We start from the raw sequence: 26,916 nt of genomic DNA, 5'->3' as shown, positions 1-26,916 counted from the left end.
TATTGTGTTGTGTTATTTTAATTTTGTCAAAAAGAAAATATGTCACGTGAAACAGTTCTTCGCAAAACACCTGAGTGAGAATACGTGTCGTGCTAATCTATGATGAAATTCGGCACATTATGCTAGAGGCAAAGACATACTTTCAAATTATGAGTATCAAATAAAAATGAAGGTCAAGCATATAACATATATTCATATTGTGAATGAGAAACAATTTCTTAGTATCTGTGATATATTACTCTAAATATATATTTAAAAAATCTTTGTATAGATAGATTTTTTTTTTTTTAAACATGGGGTTCATGAAGGGTACTGGATCGGCCCCCGCGTCATGCTATGTTTAGTTCAAACCTGAAGTTTCTTGGCGCGCGTTTCATCGGATAATTATATGATACTCCGATTCGTTCATTAAAAGCTGCAACTTATTTTTAATATTACTGAATTAATTAAACTTTGCATAACATTTTTTTAATAGCTTCAAGTTGTACTATGACTTTTAGCGGGTAGCTAGAGATAAGATCAGAAGTGACAGGAAGCAACGTGGATTGTTGACTTGCTATTTATTATACAAGTCGACGGGTGTGTAAATTGTGATATCAATTATAAGAGTAAGGCTAAGAGCTACGCCTCAAAAATCTATCATATAAACTTTCAATTTTTAATAAATACCTCAGTAAATTAATTATATAATAAATTTGTAGAATACCATTTTTTATTATTTTTGAAACATTTTTGCTATTTTTAATGATTTATGAAAGATAACAAAAAATAACTTAAAAATAAAAAATTATCAATATTTTAGATTATTTTTGTCATCTTTTATAAATCTTATAAAATAATAAAAAAAATTCAAAAATAATAAAAATTGATATTCTTCAAGTTCATTATATAAACAATTTATTGGACTATTTAAATCAAAGTTTAAAATTTATGCGATAGATTTTTGAGATAGTAACACGTACAAAACGCCTTATACTATCCATAACACCTAATTAGCCTTACTCCAATTATAATATATATTTTTCTGAGCCCGAAATAGAGAACCACCACAAGATTGTCAACATCTACGTGGGTCACAGTCTGTCCTTCTCATGATATAAGATATTTTTAGTTTCACTGGACAGAATAAATTAAATTTACAATTTTTTTTTTATTCATGTTATAGTTATGGTCATTAATCACCCGTTCACATTTCTAGTAAATTAAAGTCGTCTCATCGCACAATGTTAATTTGAAAATACTGTTTTCAGAAATTGGAACTAGCTCAGACCAATCAATGGATTGCCATAACATAATATCGTTTGGTAGCGGATACCGTGACTTATGACTTAGAAAGGGATTATCATAATAAGGTGTTGCCGTATTAGAGAGGGATGTTTGACTACGTTTACATCGATCTGATAAGGGTCTCCAATATTGTGTTGTACCGTAACTTAATTATTTCTTGCTTGTTTGGTGGATTAATAATTTTTTACTCTATCATGTAATTGCTGTGAAGATTTTTGTCGGTTATGAGGAATAGGTCGGGAAGACCTTCAATTGGAGGCCAATATCATATCATGCGGCTTCCCTAATAGAATATTAGAAAAATCCTCTATCCATATGAGTGACATTGAAAGGAAAGAAAAGTCCGAATGGAAGCGAATTAATTAGATATCGGGGGAGTTGACCTGGAGTAAAATAACATTATAAGGCACCAAATACGGCGCATATTTGGGACTGTAACAGTTTATATAAATAGCATACGGTGGATAGGGAGCAAGGTCAGGCACCATTCTGTTCTCTTCTTCAAAAGCTTTTCAGGCTAGGTATGTAGTTCCTCCTCCGGATTTAATAATCCTTTCTCTTACAATTACTTCTCATTCAAGGTTTGAAGTTTTCTAATGGCAGTACCATTTATTAGTTTGATTTCTCTTAAATTTAGTTGGGATTAATGTGTAATGAAAAATATTAGTTTGAATTGAGTAATAAAATAAATGTTATTTTTCAAGCTTGCTGAAATAAACCAAATTTGTAGAATCTTAATTTATCTTAAAAATGTTTCGAAAATTGGATATTGTGCAAAATTTTTTAGTTTGTGCTTGTAACATATATATGTCATGCCCAACGTTACCAAGTTGAGAAGATTATGTGCCTGAGTTCCTAAGTGCGAACGGTTAGTTAAAGAAATATATATAAAGTCATGTTAGATAACCTAACAATTGACGTAAGACCTAAACTAAAATCACTAGCCAACCACAATAGCAATATGTAAGATGATTAGATCATTAATAATAGTTAATAGTTATTCTAATTGTTGCATGCACATGCATATATAGAACCCCGGAAAACACGGTATATACCTTTAAAGGCAATATATATACATATACATGTATACATATGCATGTGTATATACATGTATACATACATAAATACATACATATATATATATATAGATATAGAAATTGGCTATTCTACTTCCATAAGCACATAAGAGCATATGCTTATATGTCATTTTTGAGTTTTCAATATCTAAATGGTTGATCCAACGGTTTTTTTGAACTTTTTTACTATTTATTAATAGAACAAAAAGAGGAGGAAGGCAGTTCAAAACAATCAGCGAAAATGGCGCGCCAACAGCTAGCAGTTTTGGACAAGCTTGACAAGGCCAAGACACAAGGATACCATTTTCTGGCAATTGTTATTGCTGGCATGGGATTTTTCACTGACGCATATGATCTTTTTGTTATTTCAATTGTCGCCAAGCTTATTGGCCGTCTCTATTATACGGATCCCAGCTACAAAAATCCGGGAACCCTCCCACCAAATGTGTCTGCTGCTGTAACTGGTGTGGCCCTTTGTGGGACCCTTTCAGGCCAGTTATTCTTCGGGTGGCTTGGTGATAAGCTGGGCAGGAAAAGTGTGTACGGTTTCACACTGATTATGATGGTCATTTGCTCCATTGCGTCAGGCCTCTCTTTCAGCCACCAGCCGAAAGGTGTCATTACAACACTATGCTTCTTCCGCTTCTGGTTAGGATTTGGTGTTGGTGGCGATTATCCTCTCTCGGCTACCATTATGTCTGAGTATGCCAACAAGAAAACTCGTGGCTCCTTCATTGCTGCTGTCTTTGCCATGCAGGTAATAAAAATTCTTATCATTCATTTTGAACAACCCGTCAGGTTTGTCTTTGATTGGTTTTAGATATTCACTTTAATTTCTTGTGTATAATCAGCGGCCTCTTTGATCAAATCCCTCTAATCGGTAGCAATATAATTAAAAATATCCAATATGCTGGTTCTACTTGACCAGATGATTGGTCCTTGCGAACAATTAACAACATTATAAATTAAATCAATCTAGAAAATAACTATGATCAGTACTATTATACTTATAAATTATTCAATGCAACGATTCTTTTATACCAAATAAGTTAGAATTTGTTTCATTTTTTAATCTAAACGTATTGAAATGAAGTCACTGAATAACTAGATAACACAATGCAGGGTTTTGGCATCTTATTTGCGGCCCTCGTGTCACTTGCTGTGTCAGCTGGGTTCAAAAGTAAGTTCCCCGCCCCATCCTACAATGAGGACCCTGTCCGATCTACTCAGTCTCAGGGTGATTATGTATGGCGAATCATCCTTATGTTCGGATCTGTACCAGCAGCGTTGACTTACTACTGGAGAATGCGAATGCCCGAAACGGCACGTTACACGGCCCTTATTGCCCGTAACACCAAGCAGGCAGCTAGCGACATGTCCAAGGTCCTACAGGAAGATATTGAAGAGGATGTCAATAGAGAACAGAATGATGTTGGAGATCAATGGGGACTTTTCTCCCCACAATTCGCAAAGCGCCATGGAGTTCATTTGCTAGCCACCACAACTACTTGGTTCTTCTTGGACATTGCCTTCTACAGTCAGAATCTCTTTCAAAAGGACATCTTTAGCAAGGTTGGGTGGATTCCGAAAGCAGGTACCATGAACGCCATGGAGGAGCTCTTTCGTATCGCCCGTGGACAAACCTACATTGCTCTCTGCGGCACTGTACCCGGCTACTGGTTCACTGTGGCCTTCATCGATATTATTGGTCGGTTCTGGATTCAGCTCATGGGATTCATTATGATGACAATATTCATGCTTGCTCTTGCCATACCATACAACCACTGGATCCAACCGGGCAACCATACTGGTTTCGTGGTGATGTACGGATTGACCTTCTTTTTTGCAAATTTCGGTCCCAACTCAACCACCTTCATTGTCCCAGCAGAGGTTTTCCCGGCTAGGCTCAGGTCAACCTGCCACGGTATCTCAGCTGCTTCTGGAAAGGCTGGAGCCATAATTGGTGCATTTGGTTTCTTGTATGCATCTCAGGGGAAAACCCCTGAAACCAGGGATCGTGGCTACCCGAAGGGTATTGGACTGCGTAACTCACTTTTTGTGCTTGCCTCAACCAACTTGATAGGTACAGTGATGTCCTTGTTTGTACCTGAGGCCATGGGTAAGTCGCTCGAGGAGGTTTCCAAGGAGAATTTGGAGGAAGGTGAAGAGAATAAAACACATGTCTAGATAGACACCTCGTTGATTTCACAGTGTTTTAAATTTTGTTGTTTAAATGGCATTTATCCTTAATTTGCAAAGACTTCAATGTTTTCGGAAATGATAGTGTGATATGTACATTCTATTATTTGCTTTTTTCTTATACTTGGTGTGTACATTCAATTGTAACTTCTATTATTCATTGAATAAAAAGAATAGAGCCTTGCTCAAAGTTTCATAAACTAGCTTCATTCATATCTTCGTTTTAAATTTAATTAGACGTGCACCATTGTTGAGTTGTTTGAACCAACAATTTATCACTCGAGACCAACAATATGTTATCAACGTACATTGTTACAATTTATAAACTACCCTCGTACTTCTTTGTGTTACATCAATGGATAGATGAGTCTCACAGCAACAGAGATACAAAATGTCTGCTTGCGTTCATTAACAACATGTCATCAACAACAATTAATGTCTACTTGTGTTCACTTAAAGAAAGTCAAAATATTTTTATCTTGTAAAGAGAGATGCAACCGAATTTTCATAAATGAGGCTAGAACAAATTCTATTCCAGAATTATGACAAGATACTTAATTTTTTATTTTTTTTTAGTTTATAATAGAATCAAGTGGAAAGGCTTTTCTGGAAGTTATAACTTCATTGACTAACTTTGCTCTCTGTCTTGTCTCTCTTTTCCTCTCTGTTCATGGGATTTTACAAATTTATTAGCACGCCCTTAAGAGTACTCTTTCTTGGATCAAGAATGAGCACCTTTTCAATGTAATGTTTTTTTTGTTTTACTGAGTGTAATTCTACAATCACAAATTAACTTGTAGACATTGATTCTGCATATTTATTTCAGCTCTTTGAATAATGTTTCTTGCACAACGACCAATTCTTTCTTTGTTATTTCTTTTCCCTCTCTGTTCCTCTCTGTTCCTTTGTTTCTTTTTCCTTGATGGCAGCAATGAGTTCCACCACATACCGAAGAAAGTTAAACTTACCCATATGCATGCTATATGAACACAATGTGCCTCTTGCTGGGAATTGACAAGAACTTAAAAAAAAAAAAAAGTTGTCACAGCCCCTTGCATTACAGAAGATAACTAATTACACCGAATTTTTTATTAATATCCAAATTTTATATTAAATTTAAAAAAAATATCCGAATCGTTTGTTTTTTTCGAAAACTACCCATTCCGGAAATGGCCCCTAAAACCGGAATTTTTTTTTCCGGAAATAAAGGGAATTTCCGGAAATTTTTTTCCGAAATTGTAGTGAATTCGTTTATAAAAACCGCGGAGTGTTGTCGCTTTCACGCAGTGCGTTTTCTCTCTCATAGTAAGTTATTTAATTTATAAATATTTAAATTTATAATTTATAATTTAAATATATCATTATTTTATTTTAATTTATTTAAATTATGTTAAATTTAATTATTTTAAATGTAGTTAAAGTTAATTATTTAATTTAAATTATTTAAATTATTTTAAATTATTTAAATTTAATTAATTTATAATTTATAATGTAATTAATTTATAATTTAAATTTAATTTATTTATAATTTATAATTTAAATTTAATTTATTTATAATTTATAATTTAAATTTAATTTATTTATAATTTAAATTTAATTTATTTATAATTTATAATTTAATTTATTTATAATTTAAATTTAAGTTATTTATAATTTAAATTTAATTTATTTATATTTTAAATTTAATTTATTTATAATTTTAATTTCAATTATTTATAATTTTAATTTCATTAAATTTATAATTTAAATTTAATTTATTTATAATTTAAATTTAGAAGTATTTAATTTGTAATTATTTAAATATGTAACTATTTAATTTTAAATTATTTAAATTCTGAATATTGTCATATTAATTGAAAAAAATTAAAAATGGTGCAGAATAATTTTAAAAGTTTTATTAATTCTAAAATAATTTGATTAATTCTGAAATAATTTTGATTAATTCTAAAATGATTTAGAATTGTTTTAGGAACTTTTTGCTTTTCGGATTCCTTACGGAGCTCTGACTGTCTGATCCATCGGTTTTCGATTGAGGTAATTTTATTTTCTTTATGTTATTTTTAATTTAATTTATAATTAATTACTTCATTCCAAAATATTTTTTTATTTTTTATAATATTGTCCAGAAAATTTAGAATTGTTTACAACCTTCCAAAATGGTTTAGAATAATTTAAAAAATTCCAATATAGTTTAGAATGTTCCCTATTAATTTATGAAATTCCAAAATAGTGTAGAATAATTATATAATATTGAAAATTGTCTAGAATATTTTTATTAATGGCAACACAATTTTTAATTACTTATATGCTATTATTTTTGAAATTGCCAGACCAATCGAAATTAAAAATGACAACTATTTGTGTGAAAATTTATATTGGAGGGGAAATCTAATACAATGATGATGAGGTCTATTACAGTACCTGAGCTAAATACTCATTATTACTAACTGTGAACCACAGTTTTGATTATCTTGTGAATGAGATTTATAAATTAATTGGGTACAATTCTAGCCATGCAAAGCTAGAAATCCAGGCCAGGTTTAACATGTCCACCGATGGCCAACGTGACTATCAATTAGTACCGGTAATGAACCAACAATCATTCGAAATGATTTTAGGAATTGTGTCGTCTTTTCCACAAATGTTACCGGTTCTGGAGTTATATGTAGAATTGAAACCGAACTATACCAGTCATATACCTGAACCTCGATCCCGACCCAGTACCAGTCGGAATGCTGTGGATCCCGACCTAACACCGGTCGGTACTCTATGGATGGAACAATGAGACCCCGGCCCAGTACCAGTAGCAACTCTGTGGATCAACCAGTTATAGCCCGACCCAGTACCAGTCAGAATCCTGTGGATCAAGACCTAATACCAGTTAGATCCCGACCTAGTACCGGTCGGCACTCTGTGGATATACCAATGAGATCTCGACCCAGTTCCAGTGTGGTCCGCAGACATGTACTTGATTATTCGCATGTACCTGTGGATGCAATTGATTCTGATAGTTTGGCGAGTGGAGATGATATGCTCTCCGGTGAGTCGTCGGGTTCGGATGATGATATCGGACAGCCCAACCAGTCACAACCACAGTCCCGTCAAATGCAATCCCGTCAATCACAGTACCCGATAACTGGTCGGGAAAATATGACACATCCAGTTGACAGTTTTAATGAAATATCCGGTTTTCGGCCTGCAGATGTTGATTTTTTCGCCAAGTCAAAAAAAACATTCGATAATCCATTGGCTAAGGGTGTAGTTTATGAGTTAAAAACGGCTCTAAGGATAGCAATCAATGAGTTTCATCTTGAAAAGAATTGTGAGTGCAAGGTTCTTAGAAGCGAACCTAGACGTTACGAGGTGGTGTGCAGAGATGCTTTTGTAAATTTAAGGTGTGCGCGAAGCAGAACGGTCTTTCAGAATCTTGGATTATTACCAAACAAGCACTTCCCCATACGTGCACAGTATCGGCAACACATACTGATCATTGTCAGCTTACAACAGAGATAGTTGCCTTTGCGATTGATAAGACCATTAGAAGGGATGTATGCTCTTCTATAAATCATATTCGAGATATCGTCATGATGAAATATGATAAGGTAACCCCCAAGTACAAAAAATTATGGAGAGGCCGTGAGCTTGCTATTGCAAATCTATTTGGGAGTTGGGAGTTGGGAGTGTTAGTTTGTAATAATCTAGAAGTCAATAATACGATAAATTATCATAAAGCTTTGTTCATGAATTGAATGTTTATGTCATTTTGTTGCCTTGAGTATTATTGCATTTATGGATCATTTCTAGTTCATGACTGAAATTGTGAAACTCCATAATATAGATGATATATACTCTCAATCTTAAAAGGTCACTAACCAAGGTAATTAGCAGGAACACTAATTACCGCTATAAGGTTAGTATGTGGATTAAAAGATGGTTAAGTTTTACAAACCACCTGACACGAGATGTCATTTTAATCACATAGATACATGTTCTAGGAACATGGTATTTGACAGACCCCGAATGAAACATTAAATAGAATTGTGTTCGTGTCATTAATGTTTTCATTCAGTGTCAAAGTTCTACAGTATGAGGTATTTATCGTTCCCACTAAGAAATAATATGAGTAAGTGTTATCTAACGCTGTCCGTAAAAAGCAGCCATAACGGTAGCATTTCCATATGTATAGCTTAGCCGAGGAAGTGATAGTCTGCCAAGAATACTATTTATCCCTCGTATCTCTATACGAGCTATAGCATCATTGGGCCCCTTGATAGAGTTAGATTATCTGCATGCGGTATAATTACAAGAGTAATTATATTTGATAATCTACTCAAGATCAAGAAAATATACAGTTAACAAGGATGACACACATCTACCTTGAAACTGATCTGATAGTTATGAGACTGAAGAACAGACACAAGTAAATAGTTTACTGGATCGTGATATTGTACAGTACAGCATCATCTGTGTAATTGGATGGTCATGATGTGTTGCCAGACACCACCCATGATTATTGAAGTTAAAACAGTTTTAACTCTGTTTACCAACATAACACAGATCCTATTGGGTCACACAATATAGGAGTTACTCGGAGAATCTTACTGATTGATTATAAATTGATTATAGTTAATATTAAGATGGTTATAATTAATTATACGTGATATAATTAAATTATAAATGTCATTTAGAATGACAAGCAGAAACAACGGTTAATTTATAAACGTACACGTTACGTTGTATAAAAGTTACCGAACAACAACCGAAAAGAAATATAATTGTATATGACAATTATATATATTTGATTTGGATTTTAATTTGTTAATTATGGATTTGAATTATGGATTTAAAAGCCCAAAATAATCAAAGCCTTAATTAAAATTAAAAGCCCAAAGTCAAAGCCCAAAATCAAAGCCTTTTACTATTCATCCTTAATGGGCCAAGGGCAAAATGGTATTTTTTACCTTGGTGCCGACTTCCCATGTGTTGACATGTGTTATGTGAGGTGGCAAGGGTATTTTGGTCATTTCACATGATAAAAGGATGAGGTGTCAAGGGCTTTTGGTAAATAGATTTGTTTTGAGGGGTATTTCGGTCTTTTGTGAACCTCCTCAAAACTCTATAAATAGAGGGGTAGGGGTAGAGAGAAAGACTCACTAATTCACGTGTTAATCTGATTACTTCGTTAATCGGTATTTCTCTCTTTCTCGATTACGGTTTCGGTGAATAGTGTTTTTGCAGAATTCCGCGATTTACGGTATTTCTGGCAAAAGAAATAAATCGCTCTCCGGTTAGTCCTGGTGGATAACCAATAGAGGTATAACACGTGTGATACTGCGAGTCGATTCCATCCCTGGTGAGGCTCTACTCGCTCGGTCTGCATTCCAACTGAGATTTGGAATCAAGGTATAAATTGTTATATTAATCTATTTAATTTGTAAATAGATTTAATGCTTTAGAAAATCAATTATGGAGTAGATCTATAAATGAATTAAATGAGGTTTTGATGCCGAAGGAATACTGAAGGTGGACCGCCTTGGAAGGTTTCCTGACATACCTCGTTTAATTTTTAGCTTAACTTAACCGTAAAATTTTTGTTTTACACACTTTCGCTGTTAAGCTAAACTAATGGGTTTGAACCGTTCCAAAACCCAACAGGGAGAACTCGTACAACTTGCTTATTCCATTATTGGAAGCCATCAAGAGAAACAATCCAGGAACTAAGTATTGTGTGATGTCGACCCCGATTGAGAAAGAAACTGATAGGTACTTCCACATAGCGGCATGGGCATTTGGAGCGTGTATTGCAGCGATACCGTTCCTCAGACCAGTGATTAGTATAGATGCATGTTTCATGTCGGGACGGTACCAAGGTAGGCTGCTAATGGCATGTATGTACGGTGCTGAAAACCAATTGCTTCCAGTAGCTTTTGCAATTGTGGAGAAAGAAAGCGCTGATAACTGGGATTTTTTTATGAGATGGTTAAGGTTGGAAGTAATTGGAGATAATAGATTCTTTTGTGTCATTATCTTTCATGCCTAGCAACTCATATAGTCGGCCTTGAAAACTCGCCGAATCTGTCATTCCCGTTACCGGATCCCCCGTAATAGGTAAACCCCATAGACAACTCACATCCTCCAGAGTAACTGTAATTTATTTAACTTGTCAGTAAGAAATTCAAATAAAAAAAATTTCAATTAATTAAATACTTGTCATCTCTCCGAAAGGAAGATGAAAAGTGTGCGTCTCCGGACGCCACCGCTCGACAAGTTCGTGAATGAAGGCCGCATCGAGGGCGATATCAGGCAATGTCGCAATCTGATATAAGCCCATTCGAATTAAATAGGGTGCGTACCTCTCATCATACTCGCATTTGTGCCGATAATGTCTCACTGTTAAAATATCCTTACTCTAAAGTAAGAAAAAAAATCAATTACAATATAATTTGATTACTTACAGAGTTATGAAAAACGAAATAAATAAATGCTTACCTCCTTAGATGCCTCAGATACCCTATGATTGCCGTGAATTATCCACAACAAAGGGCTAAATCTATGCTTATTTACTTGGTCTGCCATAATACAAAATTCGAACAATATTGTAAATCACCTTAAATTTTTCTAAATTATTCTACACCATTTTCTTATTAATAAAATATTTTTTAAATTAATAGGGTAATTTCTGGTCAACTTTGGTATTTTCAAAATTATTCTACACCATTTTTTTATTTCCTAAATTATTGTATACTATTTTTGAATTAAAATAAAATTATTCCACCCTTTTGCTATTTTCTAAATTATTCTACACCCTTTTACTATTTTTCTAAACTATTCTAGACCATTTTGGTATTTTCTAAATTATTCTACACTATTTTGGTATTTTCTAAATATCCGAGACTATTTTGGTATTTTCTAAATTATTCTAAACCATTTTGGTATTTTCTAAATTATTCTACACCATTTTGGTATTTTCTAAACCATTTAAAATGAACTAATTAATTATATTTTAAATTAAAATTAAAACAATATAAATATAAAAACCTGAATCGCAGATCTGATCGATCAAACAGTCAGAGCTCTGAAAGAGATTCCTAAAAAAATTCTAAATTAATCTAAATATCCAAGACTATTTTGGTATTTTCTAAATTATTCTAAACCATTTTGGTATTTTCTAAATTATTCTAAACCATTTTGGTATTTTCTAAATTATTCTACACCATTTTGGTATTTTCTAAACCATTTAAAATGAACTAATTAATTAATATTTTAAATTAAAATTAAAACAATATAAATATAAAAACCTGAATCGCAGATCTGATCGATCAGACAGTCAGAGCTCTGAAAGGGATTCCTAAAAAAAAAGAAATTCCTAAAAAAATTCTAAATTAATATAATAATCTACTACATTAATAGGATAATTTTCTACACTATTTGGTATTTTATAAATTATTCCTCACCATTATCGTGTTTTCTAAATTATTCTAGACTATTTTGGTATTCTCTAAATTATTCTAGACTCTTTTGGTATTCTCTAAATTATTCTAGATCATTTGGTATTTTCTAAACTATGTTGGTATTTTCTAAATATTCGAGACTATTTTGGTATTTTTCAAATTATTCTACACCATTTTGGTATTTTCTAAATTATTCTAAAGCATTGTGGTATTTCCTAAATTATTCTACACAATTTTCTAAATTTCTAATTTTTTTGGACATTATTCTAAACCATTTAAATTCTTTTGGACATTATTCTACACCATTTTGGAATTTTCTAAATCATTCTAGACCATTTGCTATTTCCTAAATTTCTAATTTTTTTGGACATTATTCTAAACCATTTAAATTTAAATATTTAAATAAATAAATAAAAAAAATTACCTTTAACTCTATGATAGTGATTGAAGAGGAGAGGGATGAATGAACAATCAACAGAACCGAATATATAGGATCACCCTGAGTCCAGAAATTTTTTTTCCGGATTTGGGAGCTAATTCCGGAAAAAAAATTTCTGGACTCTAAAACCGGAAATTTTTTTTCCGGATTTAGCAGAGTTTCCGGAAATTTTTTTTCCGGAATGGGTAGTTTTCGAAAAAATCAAATGATTCAGATAATTTTAAAATTTAATATAAAATTTGGATATTAATAAAAAATTCGGTAATTACACCATCTAAATTATTCAGCTGTGTATAAGCTATTCCACAGCTAACAAAAACCCTAAAATACCCCTCTTTTTGCCTCTGTCACTCACATCGGCAAGGCAATTTAAAAAATAACAGACATATCCCTATCCCAAAGCAGAAAACTTTTTCTCCTGTTGACACCAGTATACTGGTACCACATGAATATTGCAATTTAACAGCACCTACTTAGCTGGTACCAGCACACTGGTACTCAACTGCAAAACCTTTCAAGCCTTCTTACAATGTCAGTAAGTACACATCATTAGCACAAAGTTAATTAAATACTTAAATCTTAGATTTGGGTATTTCCTATCTATGCTCAGCTTCCAGGAGTGGTACCAGTGCGACCGCTTCATTGCCATGGGTTCCTCAGTTAGGTTCATTGTCTAATTCAGTTGTTAACCATCTATATATAGACCTGTGACTTGAATTCCTCCTTCATATTTCCTACCCAATATTGTGCCAAAGCATAAATCATCAAAATTATTTGTCTAATGGATTTGAGAGGTGTATGAGAGACGCAACTTTCCTTTCTCATTTTCCATATACTCCAACAAACAACACTAGCACTGAGTACAATAAGAAAAGCCTGCAGTTGATTTATTTTTTTTTTGAAAAACTGATAGTGGCTATCAGCTATTACATTATCCTAACAGCAAATTACATCATTGCACAAAAGTAAAATTACATCCTTCTCTTCCCTGCACTAATAGTAATACTTCAACAATGCCGCATCCACAATTGTGCCTCCTGTACCGCTGTATCAGCAGCTCTTCTTGGGTCATTTAGCCTTCCATCAAAGATGCTTCTGTTTCTTTCTTTCCACAGGATCCAGCACGCTGCCAAGAAAGAAATTCTCCACTCCTGCTTGGATACCCTTCCCTTAGTGTTTTGCCATGATCTATCAAAGGTCCTTGGTATTGTGTCACCTTCATATAAAATCCTGTATCCCCATAGCCTTGCTATCCTGTTCCAATACTCCCTTGCATATGGGCATTGAACGAATAGATGCATAGCCATTTCATATGTACATTGTGTGCATGTTGCACATTTGAAGTCATAGACTAAACCTCTGTAATGCATGACATCGTGCGTTAGCAATTTTCCTTTTAGCATCAGATAGGAAAAGATTCGAACTGTTGGTGGCAATTTAAGCCTCCAAATGAAATGGTACCGCCAGCCTGTTTTTCCTCCAGTTATGATGACCTCATATAGCAACTTAGCCGAGTAACATCCGTTAGATGTCCACAGCCAAATCAGCTGATCTGTTTGCCCATCAGTGGTTATGTGACTTGTGAACTCTGCTGAAGATGAGATTGCATCTCTTAATGAAAGTGACCGATTTGTTATGCCGTTAGCTGTCTCCATTTGCATAGTTGGATACCTCCAAGTGTCGTACCAGTATGATATACTGGCACCAGTCCCAATCTTCCATCTTGTACTCCACAGAAAAATTTCTTTCAAAGTATTCAGTTGTATCCAAAAGAAAGACCCTTGAGCTATCCAGATTTTGGGCACCTGAATTGCAGGATTAACATAGTAGAGTGTGATGACTGTATTTGCCCAGAGAGAGTCATTCCCTTTGTAAATTCTCCACCACCATCTCATGAGTAGTGTTTGGTTTCTGAGGTGCAAATTGGCTGCTCCCATTCCACCGTATTGTTTTGGAGTGCAAAAGGTAGGCCAATTTATGAGTGATATTCCTCTTTGTGATTCTGTTTTTCCCCACAGAAAACCCCTTCGGATCTGATCCAGCCTCTTAATCACCCATTTCGGAAAGAGGAAAGATGCCATAAAATAGATTGGGATGGAGCTAATGACCGAGTTCATCAATTCAAGACGACCTCCTCTAGCTGCAGCTGATTTTTAGGTAATGCTTTTGAAAATTGAATTGCATCCATAAATAACTGCCAATTTATGTAAAATTGTTGATATTTCCTCATCCAAAACCATATATGTGAGATATAAGGTCATAATAGGAAAAGATGGTCAAAATACTAAGGAATATTATTTGGTGTGCAGAGGTGACAGTAAGGAGAGACTTGCCATCCTTTATTTTGTAACATTATTTTAGTCAAAATTCAAAATTTTTTTTTGGAGTAGCAACATAAAAACTTTTATTTTGCAGGAAATGGATAGTTTCCACCACATCATGACATTTTGTATTGTAACCCCTCTAGAAGTTAAGAACTGATATGGATTGAGTGATAAAACAACAATTTTTTCCAATTCCAGATGGTACAATCTGGAATTGTAGTCAATTGATGATGGTGTATTAAAGAAAGCATATCCTGCCATTCCAGCAACAAAATCCCCTTCAAGTCCCTTTTGAAATGAATATGATTTTGACAAGAATTGGGAGCCTCATTTTTTGGCTAGTTAAGTAGTTTATTTCAGCTGAATGATTTACTGAGATTGTAAATCAGTTGATAATGATTAATGAGTTTTGTCTCTCTTTGGGAAAATACAAGTTCAATTTTGAAGAAAAATGTTTAGAAAATTAATATCAAGAGATGCCTTTATATCTAAATAAAAAAAATGAAAGATCTCATAATTACTGTTTTATTTTGCTGTCTAGTGTGCATCTTGTTGGCGATGCTTATCTGCTTATTAGCACTGGCTTCTAACGAATGGGCTCTTTCCTTCTTAGGGAAATTAATTATTGAATTCCCCGCTGTTTATACTTATATAATAATGTATTTGACATTCTAAAAGGATATTTTGAGGATCATACACATTCAATAGGGACTATTGGTCCTTTGATTTTCAAAATTTCTTCATATTTTTTGAACCATTGGAATATTCCAAGGATCCCATCAGAGCACTCTCTCTATATATACGATTTACAATTTTCTTTTGAGTAATTCACTGCTCTCCTCTGTGCATTCTTCTCACAAGCCTTGTCAGGTAACAACTCTTTCTAGCGTTTTGCCATTCTCAGATTTCAACGCTATTGTTCTTTTGAAATATGCATCTAGTAAGCACATGCTACATGCATAACTCTCTCATCGCATATCTCACTTATACCAGTGGTGTGCAAAACTAAACACGCAATTTGTGGTTCAAATATAATTCTCGTGTGATAGAAAGCCCTTTGTATTACTAAAGTAAGACCTATACCAGCATGGTTTTTCTTTTTTCCTTGTTGTTTTGAGGAAAAACATACTTAATATTGGTATCTACAATTAATTTTTTTTAAAAAAAAATCTTGACAGCGGCTGTCAAGTTTGTGCAATTTAAAAGCTATCAGTGCATTTTTTTCATACAAAAAAATGTTAACAATAATCGATGTTGGTATTCAATTTTATGTGCTCTTAGAGCATATGTCATTATCTACCTTCAGAGTCCATGCAGAGTATTGTTCTTCTGAATTATTTTCTTTCGTTTTATTAGAGGTGAATCTTCATATGCACTTTTCGTTATTTCCAAAGAAGATATTTTGTGACCATATCTTCAGAGTTCAACAGTCTAAAATCTAGATTATATAAAATTAGAAAAGTCTAATAAAATGCCTGTCGTTCTTTAAGATTTATGACTTTTTGCAGAAGAAAAGATCCTTCTTGCTCACAAAAAGAAGGCAAAAGAAAATAAAGCTGTGTTAGCTAGGTACTCATTTATATGCATGTACCCCAAAAGGAGTCTAACATGACTTCCTTGAGTGGACCATATATATACAATTGAATACATCATATACATGGCCACATAGACCTCTGCTTTCCTCACACAAAAAAAAAAAATAATAATAAAAATACATGGCCACATAGTTGGTCACAACGTTGTTCATCTGAAAAGAGTACCGAGTTAGTATTTTCAGCGTTGTATAAATTTGAAACGGTCATTCGGAATTACCTTGAGTCAATGCGTAGCATTGTGGTGAATTTTAAGCAGAAGGAATCGCAATGAAATAGAAAGGTCATTCAAGCCGATGGACAAGTTAATTTAGAATTGAAGGTACTTTTCAAAATGAAAAATTATGCTTGCACTTGATTTCTGCCCTCTCTTTTTACATGTCAAAATGTTTATACTTATATCAAAACTATTTATATCCAAATTCACAAATATTTATATTTAGTATGTAAAGCATACACCACTTTTATTTTCTAAATAATAATAATAATGAAGTTCGTATGGAAATTTTGTCAAATAAGTAACAATTACAAATTAACTTTAGTTTCTTTTTTTGTATTAATGTAGATAAGAAACGATTTTATCATTAATTATATATACTATTCAAAATAAGTAAAAGCATCTAACGAGTGCTGATGAGAAAATGCAATTATTACTTCTCTTTCAGAATATAGTACGACTTCTGCGTAGTTTGTAATTTGTAATGTTGAGCAATAAAAATGACCAAAAAAAAAAAAGTAGTGATGGAATCTTATGCCTTTTATTTGAATGACTTTCAGCTAATTCTTTGTCCAATAGTTGACCCCGGATCTGCTTCGAATCAAATCTTAGATATTACATTATTGCACTATATATATTGAATCTATTTAAGTATCTGAATAAGGTTCTTAGGATCTTTTAAATTCCCAACGACTTTCTAGACGAAAATAGCACCACCTGTTCTGACATATTCGTTCCTGTATAATTATGTGTGTCGAGTTGGAATTCCACTTATTATTTGCTCAGCGCGAAAAAAATTGACATAGATAGGTCCATTAAAAAAAATAAAAAAATAAAAATTCCTTGCGTTTACTCTATTCTTGCTATTTCTATATGCAGGTACTGAGAGGGCAAGTACAAGAACAAAAGGAGGGAGGAGAGAACCAATAGGCGCAGAACCTTTACTTGATTGATATCTAGTGATCAACAATGCCGCGTCAGGGGCTCAATGTTTTGGAAACACTTGATGCCGCAAAGACACAAGGGTACCACTTTTTGGCAATTGTTGTCGCAGGCATGGGCTTCTTTAGTGATGCCTATGACCTCTTTTGCATCTCCATTGTGTCAAAGTGCCTCGGTCGTCTATACCATAGTAGGCAATATCGGCCGATACCGATCCGGATCGGCCGATACGTATCGGTATCGGCCGAGTCCGATCCGATACCGAGCCGATATTGATGGATTTTCTGTTTTTGGTCCGATTTATGCTATTTTGGTCCGATACCCAACTATCACGTAGCAGTAAAAGGTTTATATATGCTAAGTACCCGTGATTAAATAGAACTCCATATAAAAAGGTTCAGAAATGGAGAAGGGATGTGAAATTGAGTAATATGCCTCTACCACGTGCATGTTGCCAACTAAATAGTAAATAGAAGGTGTTTTGGCTGTAACTGAGTTCGTTTCTTTATTCTTTCAATAAGGAATATGATGCTATTTGCCTGATTTCAAAGTTCAACAAAATCTCAAATTCAATCCTCAATGATCGGTCAGGTACTTGATGAAATACCAAATAAGCACAATTACAAGCCATATTTAAAAATTAAATAAAATAAAAGATCTGGTGATTGTTCAAATACATAACAAATGCTGTATAGTTTATATAACCTTTGAAAATTATATTTTGTCAGGGACAAAATGACAATTTCTTAAATAACCATCTGTTACAATGCATCAGGCCAGCAGCCGTACGTATACCCTTTCTCCCTCATGAAATTGCTTATTGTACTCAATTACACTCATAAATTATTTCAATCTAGATATATAAAACAATATAGAACAGAAGTTTCAAACATAACAGTAACAACCTAATTAATGAATGTTATTATCTAAAAGGTTGAGATCTGAGTCTGATCATAGAACTGTCCAGTGATCCCTCCTTCAGCCAAAGCAACCATCACGACATAGTTTTTTTTTTATCAAGGTTCACTGCCAACTAAAAAGGTTCAGAAATGGAGAAGGGATGTGAACTGTCCAGTGATCCCTCCAGCCAGCACGATATAGTTTTTGGCAATGAAAGAATGTGTTTATAGTTGTAATGCTTGTATTATATTGTATTAGTGGATTATTTGATTGTAATCATTTATCTAAACATAAATTATTGAAAAATTAATTTTTTATCAATTTTTTCCTATTTTTGAGTGTAAAACAAGCTTCTGACAAAAAAGTCCGATTTTCCGATCCGAATCGGCCGATACCGGCCGATACGCCAATCCCGGATCGGTATTGGCCGGGACCGATCCCGATCCCGATACCGATATTTCCTACTATGGTCTATACTACACTGACCTTGACTACCCAACACCTGGCACCCTTCCTCCTAATGTATATGCTGCTGTCACTAGTGTGGCACCCTTTCTGGCCAACTATTCTTTGGCTGGCTTGGTGATAGGCTTGGAAGGAAGAGCGTGTATGGTTTCACGCTAATTCTTATGATCATCTGCTCTCTTGCTTCGGGTTTCTCCTTCGGCCATGAGCCGAAAGGCGTTATGGCCAGCCTCTGTTTCTTCCGTTTCTGGTTAGGATTTGGTATTGGTGGCGACTATCCTCTCTCAGCTACCATTATGTCTGTGAGTATGCCAACAAGCGCACTCGTGGCTCCTTCATTGCAGCTGTGTTCGCCATGCAGGCAAGAATTTGAAAACTTTAGTTGAATACTTATAATTATTTTTGAATACATTTAATATGTGTGAAGTGAATTGTGATATAATGACATGACAATTAACAGGGTTTTGGCATCTTATTTGCTGCCATTGTATCACTCATTGTTTCTGCTGCATTCAAGAACCGTTTCGACGCGCCTTCCTATGAGAAAGACCGTTTAAAATCTACACAATCTCAGGCAGACTATGTCTGGAGAATTATCCTCATGTTTGGTTCCATTCCAGCAACACTGACATACTACTGGAGAATGAAGATGCCTGAGACAGCTCGTTACACTGCACTTATTGCCCGCAACACCAAAAAAGCTGCAGCCGATATGTCTACAGTCCTCAATCAGGAGATTGTAGAGGAAGTCGAAGTGGTAGAGTCCAATGTTGTCGGTGGTGATAACTGGGGCCTTTTCTCCCCGCAATTTCTGAAGCGCCATGGTATTCATCTGCTAGCCACCACCTCAACTTGGTTCTTCCTTGATATTGCCTTCTACAGCCAGAACCTCTTCCAGAAAGATATCTTCAGTAAGGTTGGGTGGATCCCAAAGGCTAAGACCATGAATACCATTGAGGAGGTCTACCGTATTGCTCGGGCTCAGGCTATCATTGCCATGTGTGGTACCGTGCCTGGCTACTGGTTCACCGTTGCTTTCATTGACATCATTGGCCGTTACTTTATCCAGCTTATGGGCTTCTTCTTTATGACTGTATTCATGCTAGGGCTGGCCATCCCCTACAACCACTGGATCAAACCTGGCAACCACACCGGCTTTGTTGTGTTATATGCATTAACCTTCTTTTTTGCCAATTTTGGCCCTAACTCGACGACTTTCATTGTTCCTGCCGAGATCTTCCCAGCCAGGCTCCGTTCAACCTGCCACGGTATCTCTGCTGCAGCTGGCAAGGCCGGAGCTATAATTGGGACATTTGGTTTCTTGTACTCTTCTCAAGGAAAGACTGCTGCCTCTAGGGACAAAGGGAATTCAAAGGGTATCGGTATGAAGAACTCTCTCCTCATTCTTGCCGCTTCAAACTTTTTTGGTTTTGTTTTGTCTTTCTTGGTACCGGAGGCCAAGGGCAAGTCGCTTGAGGAGATGTCCATGGAGAACGTCGATGAAGGTGAAGAAGCCCATGCATCCACTTCTCGTGTCTGAGCTTAGGAACATACCATGGATTCCCATCATATACTCATCCTTTTAATTTCTTTGTTATTGTGACTTGGCATTGCTTTGGTTTTTTCTTTTTATTATTCATTGTCATTGTTTAATTTAAGTGTGCATATGTAATAAATGTGCTGAATTGAATGATATCATTTTATTGATAATTTTTTTTATGAAAATACAATATATAATGTGTGGCGTCTATATAATTTAAAACCGTTAGAAATGATGTCGATCAGAAATAACTTCAGAGCTGATGGAGGCAGAAAGCGCTATAACAAGAATAAAACACTTTTTGCGAGAATAAAAAAGTGACTTTTTGCAACAGAGTACTGTCATTTTTTGTTTTTTCTATTCACAACAGTACTTTTTGTGACAGAGTACTGTCACAAATGTGTTTTTTCCCTCGCAAAAAGTGTTTACTATGTTATTGTACACTGAGTTTTGCTAAATGCATTCAGTGTTTGTCATCAAGTTCATATAATATAAATCAATCGAATCCAACTTGTATATTATGTTTTGAAAGCTTAGATGTGTCCAATGACTTTGTGAATATATCAATAAATTGTTCTTTGCTCACACAAGGTGTCCCTGTGTTAAATTTAAGAAATAGTAAAGGAAATAACGAGGAGAGAGAATATATTGAAAAGTTGTGTTTTTTTCATTACAAGATATTCTATTTATAATTCGAAGGCTTAAAACTAGCTAGCCGGTACTATTTTCTACTAGTCTATTTTCTACTAGTTATGATGGTATTACCATTATCTATCTATATAAAAGTAAATAACTAAATTCCTATTTATATATTAACTAAATAATGAGGTCTATATTTTAACACTCTCCCTCAAGTTAGGAATGTATATATCATACAATCCTATATTGTTAGTAATTTCCTCAAATTGATTCAAGTCCAAGCCTTTGGTGAAGATATCTGCAAGTTGATTTTTAATTTTAACATATGGTGTTTCTATATTTTTTGCTTGAACTTTCTCTCTAATAAAGTGACAATCTACTTCTATGTATTTCATTCGCTCATGAAACACGGGATTTGATACTATGTGTCGTGCCGAGTTGTTATCGCAAAATATTTTCATCAATCCTTGAGTTTTAAACCCTATGTCCGATAAAAGTTGCTTAATCCATTAATTCACTTGTGGTAGATGCCATGGCACGATATTTCACTTCGGTACTTGAATGAGCCACAATATTTTATTTCTTGCTTTTCCATGTGACTAAATATTCACCTACAAATGTACAAAAGTCGGTTGTCGATTTTCTATCAAAGCTTCTGGTCCAATCTGCATCAGAATAGCCACATATGTTGTTAGCTTTATTGTTTTTCATCAAAATGCCATTTTCGAAATTCCCTTTTAAATATCTAAAAATTATTTTTATAGCCTCTAAATGTGATGTTTTAGGTGAGTACCTGAACTTGCTAATTTGACTTACGTAAAAAGATATATTCGAACGGGTAACTGTTAGGTAGATCAATTTTTTTACAAGTCTTTGAAATTGATTTATGTCTTTTATATATTCACCATCTTCACTATTTAGTTTACACTTATTATCAATTGGGCTTGAGGCCGGTTTGCATCCTAATTTGTCAGTTTCTTTATTTATTAAGTGTATATTTTCTTTGTGAGATAAAAAGTCATTTATTTGAAAAAAAAACTTCTATCCCTAAAAAATACTTAAGGTATCCTAAATCTTTTATATCAAAATTTTCTTTTAGTTGTCTTTTATTTTTTGGATATGTTCTAAATTATTTTCGGATATTATAATGTCATCTACATATACTAGAATTAGAGTTGTATTGGTTCCATCATAATGGCTAAATAGGGAATGGTCGACACTACTAACTTTGAAATTGCAAAAAATTAAATTAAAACTAAGTTTGTCATACCATGTCCTTGGAGATTGCTTCAATCCATAGATTGATTTATTTAGCCTACAAACCAAGTTAGAATTGTTTTTCAATTTATGACCGGGGGTAATGTCATATACACCTCCTCTTCAAGTGTTCCTTGAAGGAAATCATTTTTAACATCTATTTGGTAAAGGTCCCAACCATTGTTTACCGCAATAGAGAATAAAATTCTAACGGTATTTATTTTTGCCACCGATGCAAAGATTTTGTTATAATTTATTCCATATGTTTTAGTAAACCCTTTAGCAACTAATCTAACCTTATACCGTTCTATGGTACCATCACTATTATATTTGATTTTATATACCAATTTACATCCAATCGGTTTTTTTATTTTTTTGTAAGAGGATAATTTTTTAAGTTTCATTTTGTTCGAAGGCATTAAGTTCCTCTTTCATGGCTTTGAACCAAATTGAATTTTCAATGACATCTTAATAATTGTTTGGTTCTAATTTATTTTCAACACAAGTGAGAAATACATGATATTCGGGTGAAATTTTGTCATAGGAAATAAAATTTTCTATTGAGTATTGAACCGTATAGGTCTCATAATCTCTAAGTCTAGTTGATGGTATTGGTACCCTAGGTGACCTTCTAACTTCTAAGTTATTTTGCACTATATCTTCACTAGTGTTATTATTAATTTCACTCACTTCATTTTCATGAATATTGGTTGGTGTAAGATTTAGGTCATCTATGTAAGGCATTACAGTGTGGTGAACTTGGTTGTTTGTATTTGTTTGGTCAAATACTATTTCTTTGAAGTATAGTTCATCTTCAAAAAAATGAGACATTTCTAGAAAGATACAATTTTTTATTAGTTGGATCATAGCACTTATAACACTTTGTAATATGAGTATCATAGAAAAATAGTTTTCTTGTAACACAAAGTCAAGTTTATCTTCTTTTTTTATGTGCACAAAACTTGTGCAACCAAATATTCTTAAATGGTCATATTTAATTTTTTGTTGGTATATGATTTCTAATGAACTTTTATTATACAAACTGACATTTGGCAATCTATTAATTAAATGTGTGGCACAAAGTAGGGCATCCGACCAATAAATTTTAGGACGTTATTTTGAAATAATAAAGTTCGTGTCATTTATAATAAATATCTATTTTTTCTTTCCGATACTCCATTTTGTTCGGGAGTATTTATGCAAGTTGTTTGATGTATATTGCATTTTTCTTTACAAATGCTTGAAAATTTGTTATTTAGATATTCGATTCTATTATCTGATCTAAAATTTTTGAATATGACATTAAATTGAGTTTCTATAAGACATGAATTAAAAAAAAACATCCAAACACTTTATCTTTAGATTTTAATAAATACAACCAAGTAGCTTTTGAGAAATCATCAATAAAAATAACAAATACTTAAATCTATTATATTAATCAATTGGGATTGATCTCCATACATCGGAGTGAACTAAATCAAATAAAACTTTACTTTTGCTGAAGGAAGGTACAAAAGGAAGCTTTGTTTGCTTAGCTAACTTACATGTTTCACACTTCATACAATTAGAATTTTTAAAATCTAAAATACTACTTAAAGCCTTGTTTGCTGGATGTCCAAGTCTCTTGTGCCAAAGATCAAAATTAATGGTCATTGCGGAAGGACAAATATTTAATTATTTGGAGTTCAACAAATAGTGTTTGTTTTGTAAAAATCCCTCACCAATATTGACCCCGATTTTCTGGTCATAAAATAGATGTTTTTACAAGAGAAAATTGCATTACAATTTAATTCTTGTGTTAATTTATTTATAGAAAGTAGATTTTCAGGAAATGTTTCTAAGTACAAAATATTTTTAATTAAATTATTACATAAATTAATTTCTCCTATGCAATTTACTTTTGCTTTCATGCCATTTGCAACCACGACATATTTATCATCTTTGGTTGGGTTTAGATTTGACAACAGTTGTTTATTACCAAACATATAGTCTGTTGCACCACTATCTATAATAATTTGGTTAAAAATATTTTTTTTGCATTAGAAACAATACCACATATGTTGGGGGTGTTTTGATTACCAAGCAGTGCAGAAAGCTGCTCCAGAAGATGTTGCATTTGATCCCTAGAGCCATATGCACCTCCTGACTCTTTTACTGACCTTCTAGAGCTAAAGGGATGGGTTGACTTGCCAGAACTCGACCCCCCAGGAATGAAACCGGGTCTGCTAATGTAAGGAGATGCGTTAATGGGTCCGCTTACACTGTTGGATCCGATGGAAAATAAGTTGGGGGTTTTTATAGCTAGACCACGAGCCTCGTGTTCCTCAAATTTTGTGATTTGTGGACAACCCATGACAGATCTCCTACTTTTCTCTTGTTGAATTAACTTTTGAATTTGAGAGTGAGAGGAAAGAGGTGCCGTAGTGATAATTTGAGACCTTACCACTTCATAGCTCGGATTTAGTCCGGCGAGGTATTGAAAGATGTCATCCTCTTCATCTCTTTTCTGAAGTATGGTCAGATATGTGGTTAGAGATCGGTAAGTCTGAAGTTCGGCATTTTTCTTCTTAAAATCACCAAGGTACTCGGTATTACTTCTTGATCCTTGTTTTTCTTGTTGAATTTCTTGCATGAGTTGATAAATATGAGAAAAATGTTTTGTTGTACATGGATTTTACGACTTTCCATAACTCATGAGTCATGTCGGTTGTCTCGAAGAGGTTGGCTACGGTTGGCTCCATTGACAATAAGTTATTCTTGGTCTTTTTATCTAGCGGGGGGGGGGGGGGGGGGGGTGACTAGAGCCTTTTTAAGTTTTTATTCTAAGTTAAATTATCTAAAGTGTCTGTAAGTTATTCTTTGTGGAAACTAGAATAACTTGAATCTAAACTAATAAATAATAAAGTAAAGAGTATAGTTTAGAGACATTTGACAAAAGAGTTGTTTACAGGGTTCGGAACTAACGCCTACATCTTCGGGGCTTGCGACTTTCGAGATGGAGCGACCCAATGAGAAAGGAGTACAAGGTAGAAACGTTGAACCCTTACAATCTTCTGGGAATTCACACGTCCCGAGCATGCAAATGGCTCACGAGCACTAAAGGCTCAAGATAACAAGGCAAGCAACAAAGGCTCAAAGGAATAAGTGTAAATGGTTGATCTCGTAGGATCACTCTAAGGGTACATTTGGATCATGTAAGAAATAGTGCAAGAATAACATTTTTTGGGTTAGTGGTTGAGAATAGTGCTAACTGATAGGGGTCGAATTTGTCATGATTTTCCCTATCACTTAATTTTAGAGAATCAAATTGCTTATTTTGGCCCCTATACTGATAGAGGTCATATATTTTGACCATTTATCGAGTTACAATAGCTTATTTTTTAGAGAATCAAATTTTTTTTTGTTATTTCACTTGATTTTAGAGAAATGCATATTTTCAATGATTTTGGAGCAAAAATAGGCTTAAAACACGCAATTCTGACACCTCAGCCTCAAGCGCACGGATGCCGTCATCCGCATGCTGTGTGTTTAAAGTGACCTCGTATGCGTGGAGTGTACAATCCATCCATACCTAATTGGGGTTAACCAATATCTGAAGAACATAAGTTATTCTAGATACAAGTAGAATAGACTAACCCGTTGACTGCTTGTATCGGAACCACAATCAAATAAACCTATTGGGAAGTGGTTTAGCAAACGAATATCACATTTCATCACTAATAGTGGGGTAATCTTGATTATTGTTATTACCAAAGGATAGAGGGAAGAACCGACCAAGTGAACTTGACACTTTAGTAATATTAGTAATTAGGACTTATCATTGATCTTAAATGCTGCTGAGCCTTACAAAGTACTCGATGGGTACTTGCTCAGTTAGGGTGTTGTGAGTCCGACCCAGAGATCAGCACTAGAATAGGATTAGCAACTCTCATATCGCAGAGATACCAGTATAGGACGTGTATGGTTCTGACCAAACCGTGTGCGATTTCGACTAGAGTGGAAACCAGACTTTGTACGGTTTACCCAAAACGTGTGCGGATGGTGACAGAACCGCATGCTATTGAGTAACTTTGCAACTGACAGGTATTAGCAATAGCATGCAGATTGTGACATAACCGTGCGCCAAGAATATTTACTTTATTAATCTTAAACAACTCTCGTGTCAAGTGTCTCTAAACTCTATTATTTACTTTATTTACTTTACATTTAGTTTAGGACAAAGTTATTCTAGTTTTCGCCAAGAATAACTTATAGACACGCTAGATTATTATTACTTAGACCAAAAATATAGAAAAGCCACCCCCCCCCCCCTCTAGGTGCCTTTGGGACCAACAAGTGGTATAAGAGCAGGAAAATCGAATTAAGACACACTTAATTTGATTATTGTATTAGATCCTAGATATGGCACTATGTACACCAAAATTTGTTAGAGAACCTCCCATGTTAACTTATGCTACCAAAAACTTTAGTTACCGGAAAAGAGTTATGACCAACTATATGAAATTGATTGAAGTATGGAAAGCCGTAGAAAATACTTTCACACCGGTCTATAACTCAACTACCAATATAATTACCACCAAATCCAAAC

The 26,916-nt window shown here is 34.1% G+C and overlaps 1 protein-coding gene and 1 pseudogene across 2 annotated transcripts; both read left to right on the top strand.

The window, feature by feature from the left end:
- The first annotated feature begins 1,737 nt into the window (after positions 1-1,737).
- On the top strand, positions 1,738-4,762 carry LOC144567441 (inorganic phosphate transporter 1-2-like). Its single transcript, XM_078317577.1, has 3 exons — positions 1,738-1,815; positions 2,564-3,120; positions 3,486-4,762. Exons 2-3 carry the CDS (start codon positions 2,605-2,607, stop codon positions 4,548-4,550), a joined length of 1,581 nt encoding a protein of 526 aa, XP_078173703.1. The 5' UTR covers positions 1,738-1,815; positions 2,564-2,604; the 3' UTR covers positions 4,551-4,762.
- On the top strand, positions 1,752-20,465 carry LOC144567442 (inorganic phosphate transporter 1-2-like; annotated as a pseudogene). Its single transcript, XR_013515411.1, has 4 exons — positions 1,752-1,808; positions 17,465-17,734; positions 18,908-19,253; positions 19,353-20,465. The product of XR_013515411.1 is annotated as an inorganic phosphate transporter 1-2-like (transcript).
- The last annotated feature ends 6,451 nt before the right edge of the window (positions 20,466-26,916 follow it).

Source organism: Carex rostrata, chromosome 16, assembly GCF_964058835.1.
Source record: "Carex rostrata chromosome 16, lpCarRost1.2, whole genome shotgun sequence".
Taxonomy (NCBI): Eukaryota; Viridiplantae; Streptophyta; class Magnoliopsida; order Poales; family Cyperaceae; genus Carex; species Carex rostrata.
The sequence above is the reverse complement of the archived record's forward strand: the minus strand, read 5'-3'. Positions and strand labels throughout refer to the sequence as shown.

Coding starts and splice junctions, on each gene's coding strand:
- LOC144567441 (XM_078317577.1), top strand. CDS start 2,605: ATGGCGCGCCAACAGCTAGCAGTTTTGGACAAGCTTGACAAGGCCAAG. Junction 3,121..3,485: donor CTGCTGTCTTTGCCATGCAG/GTAATAAAAATT, acceptor AACACAATGCAG/GGTTTTGGCATCTTATTTGC.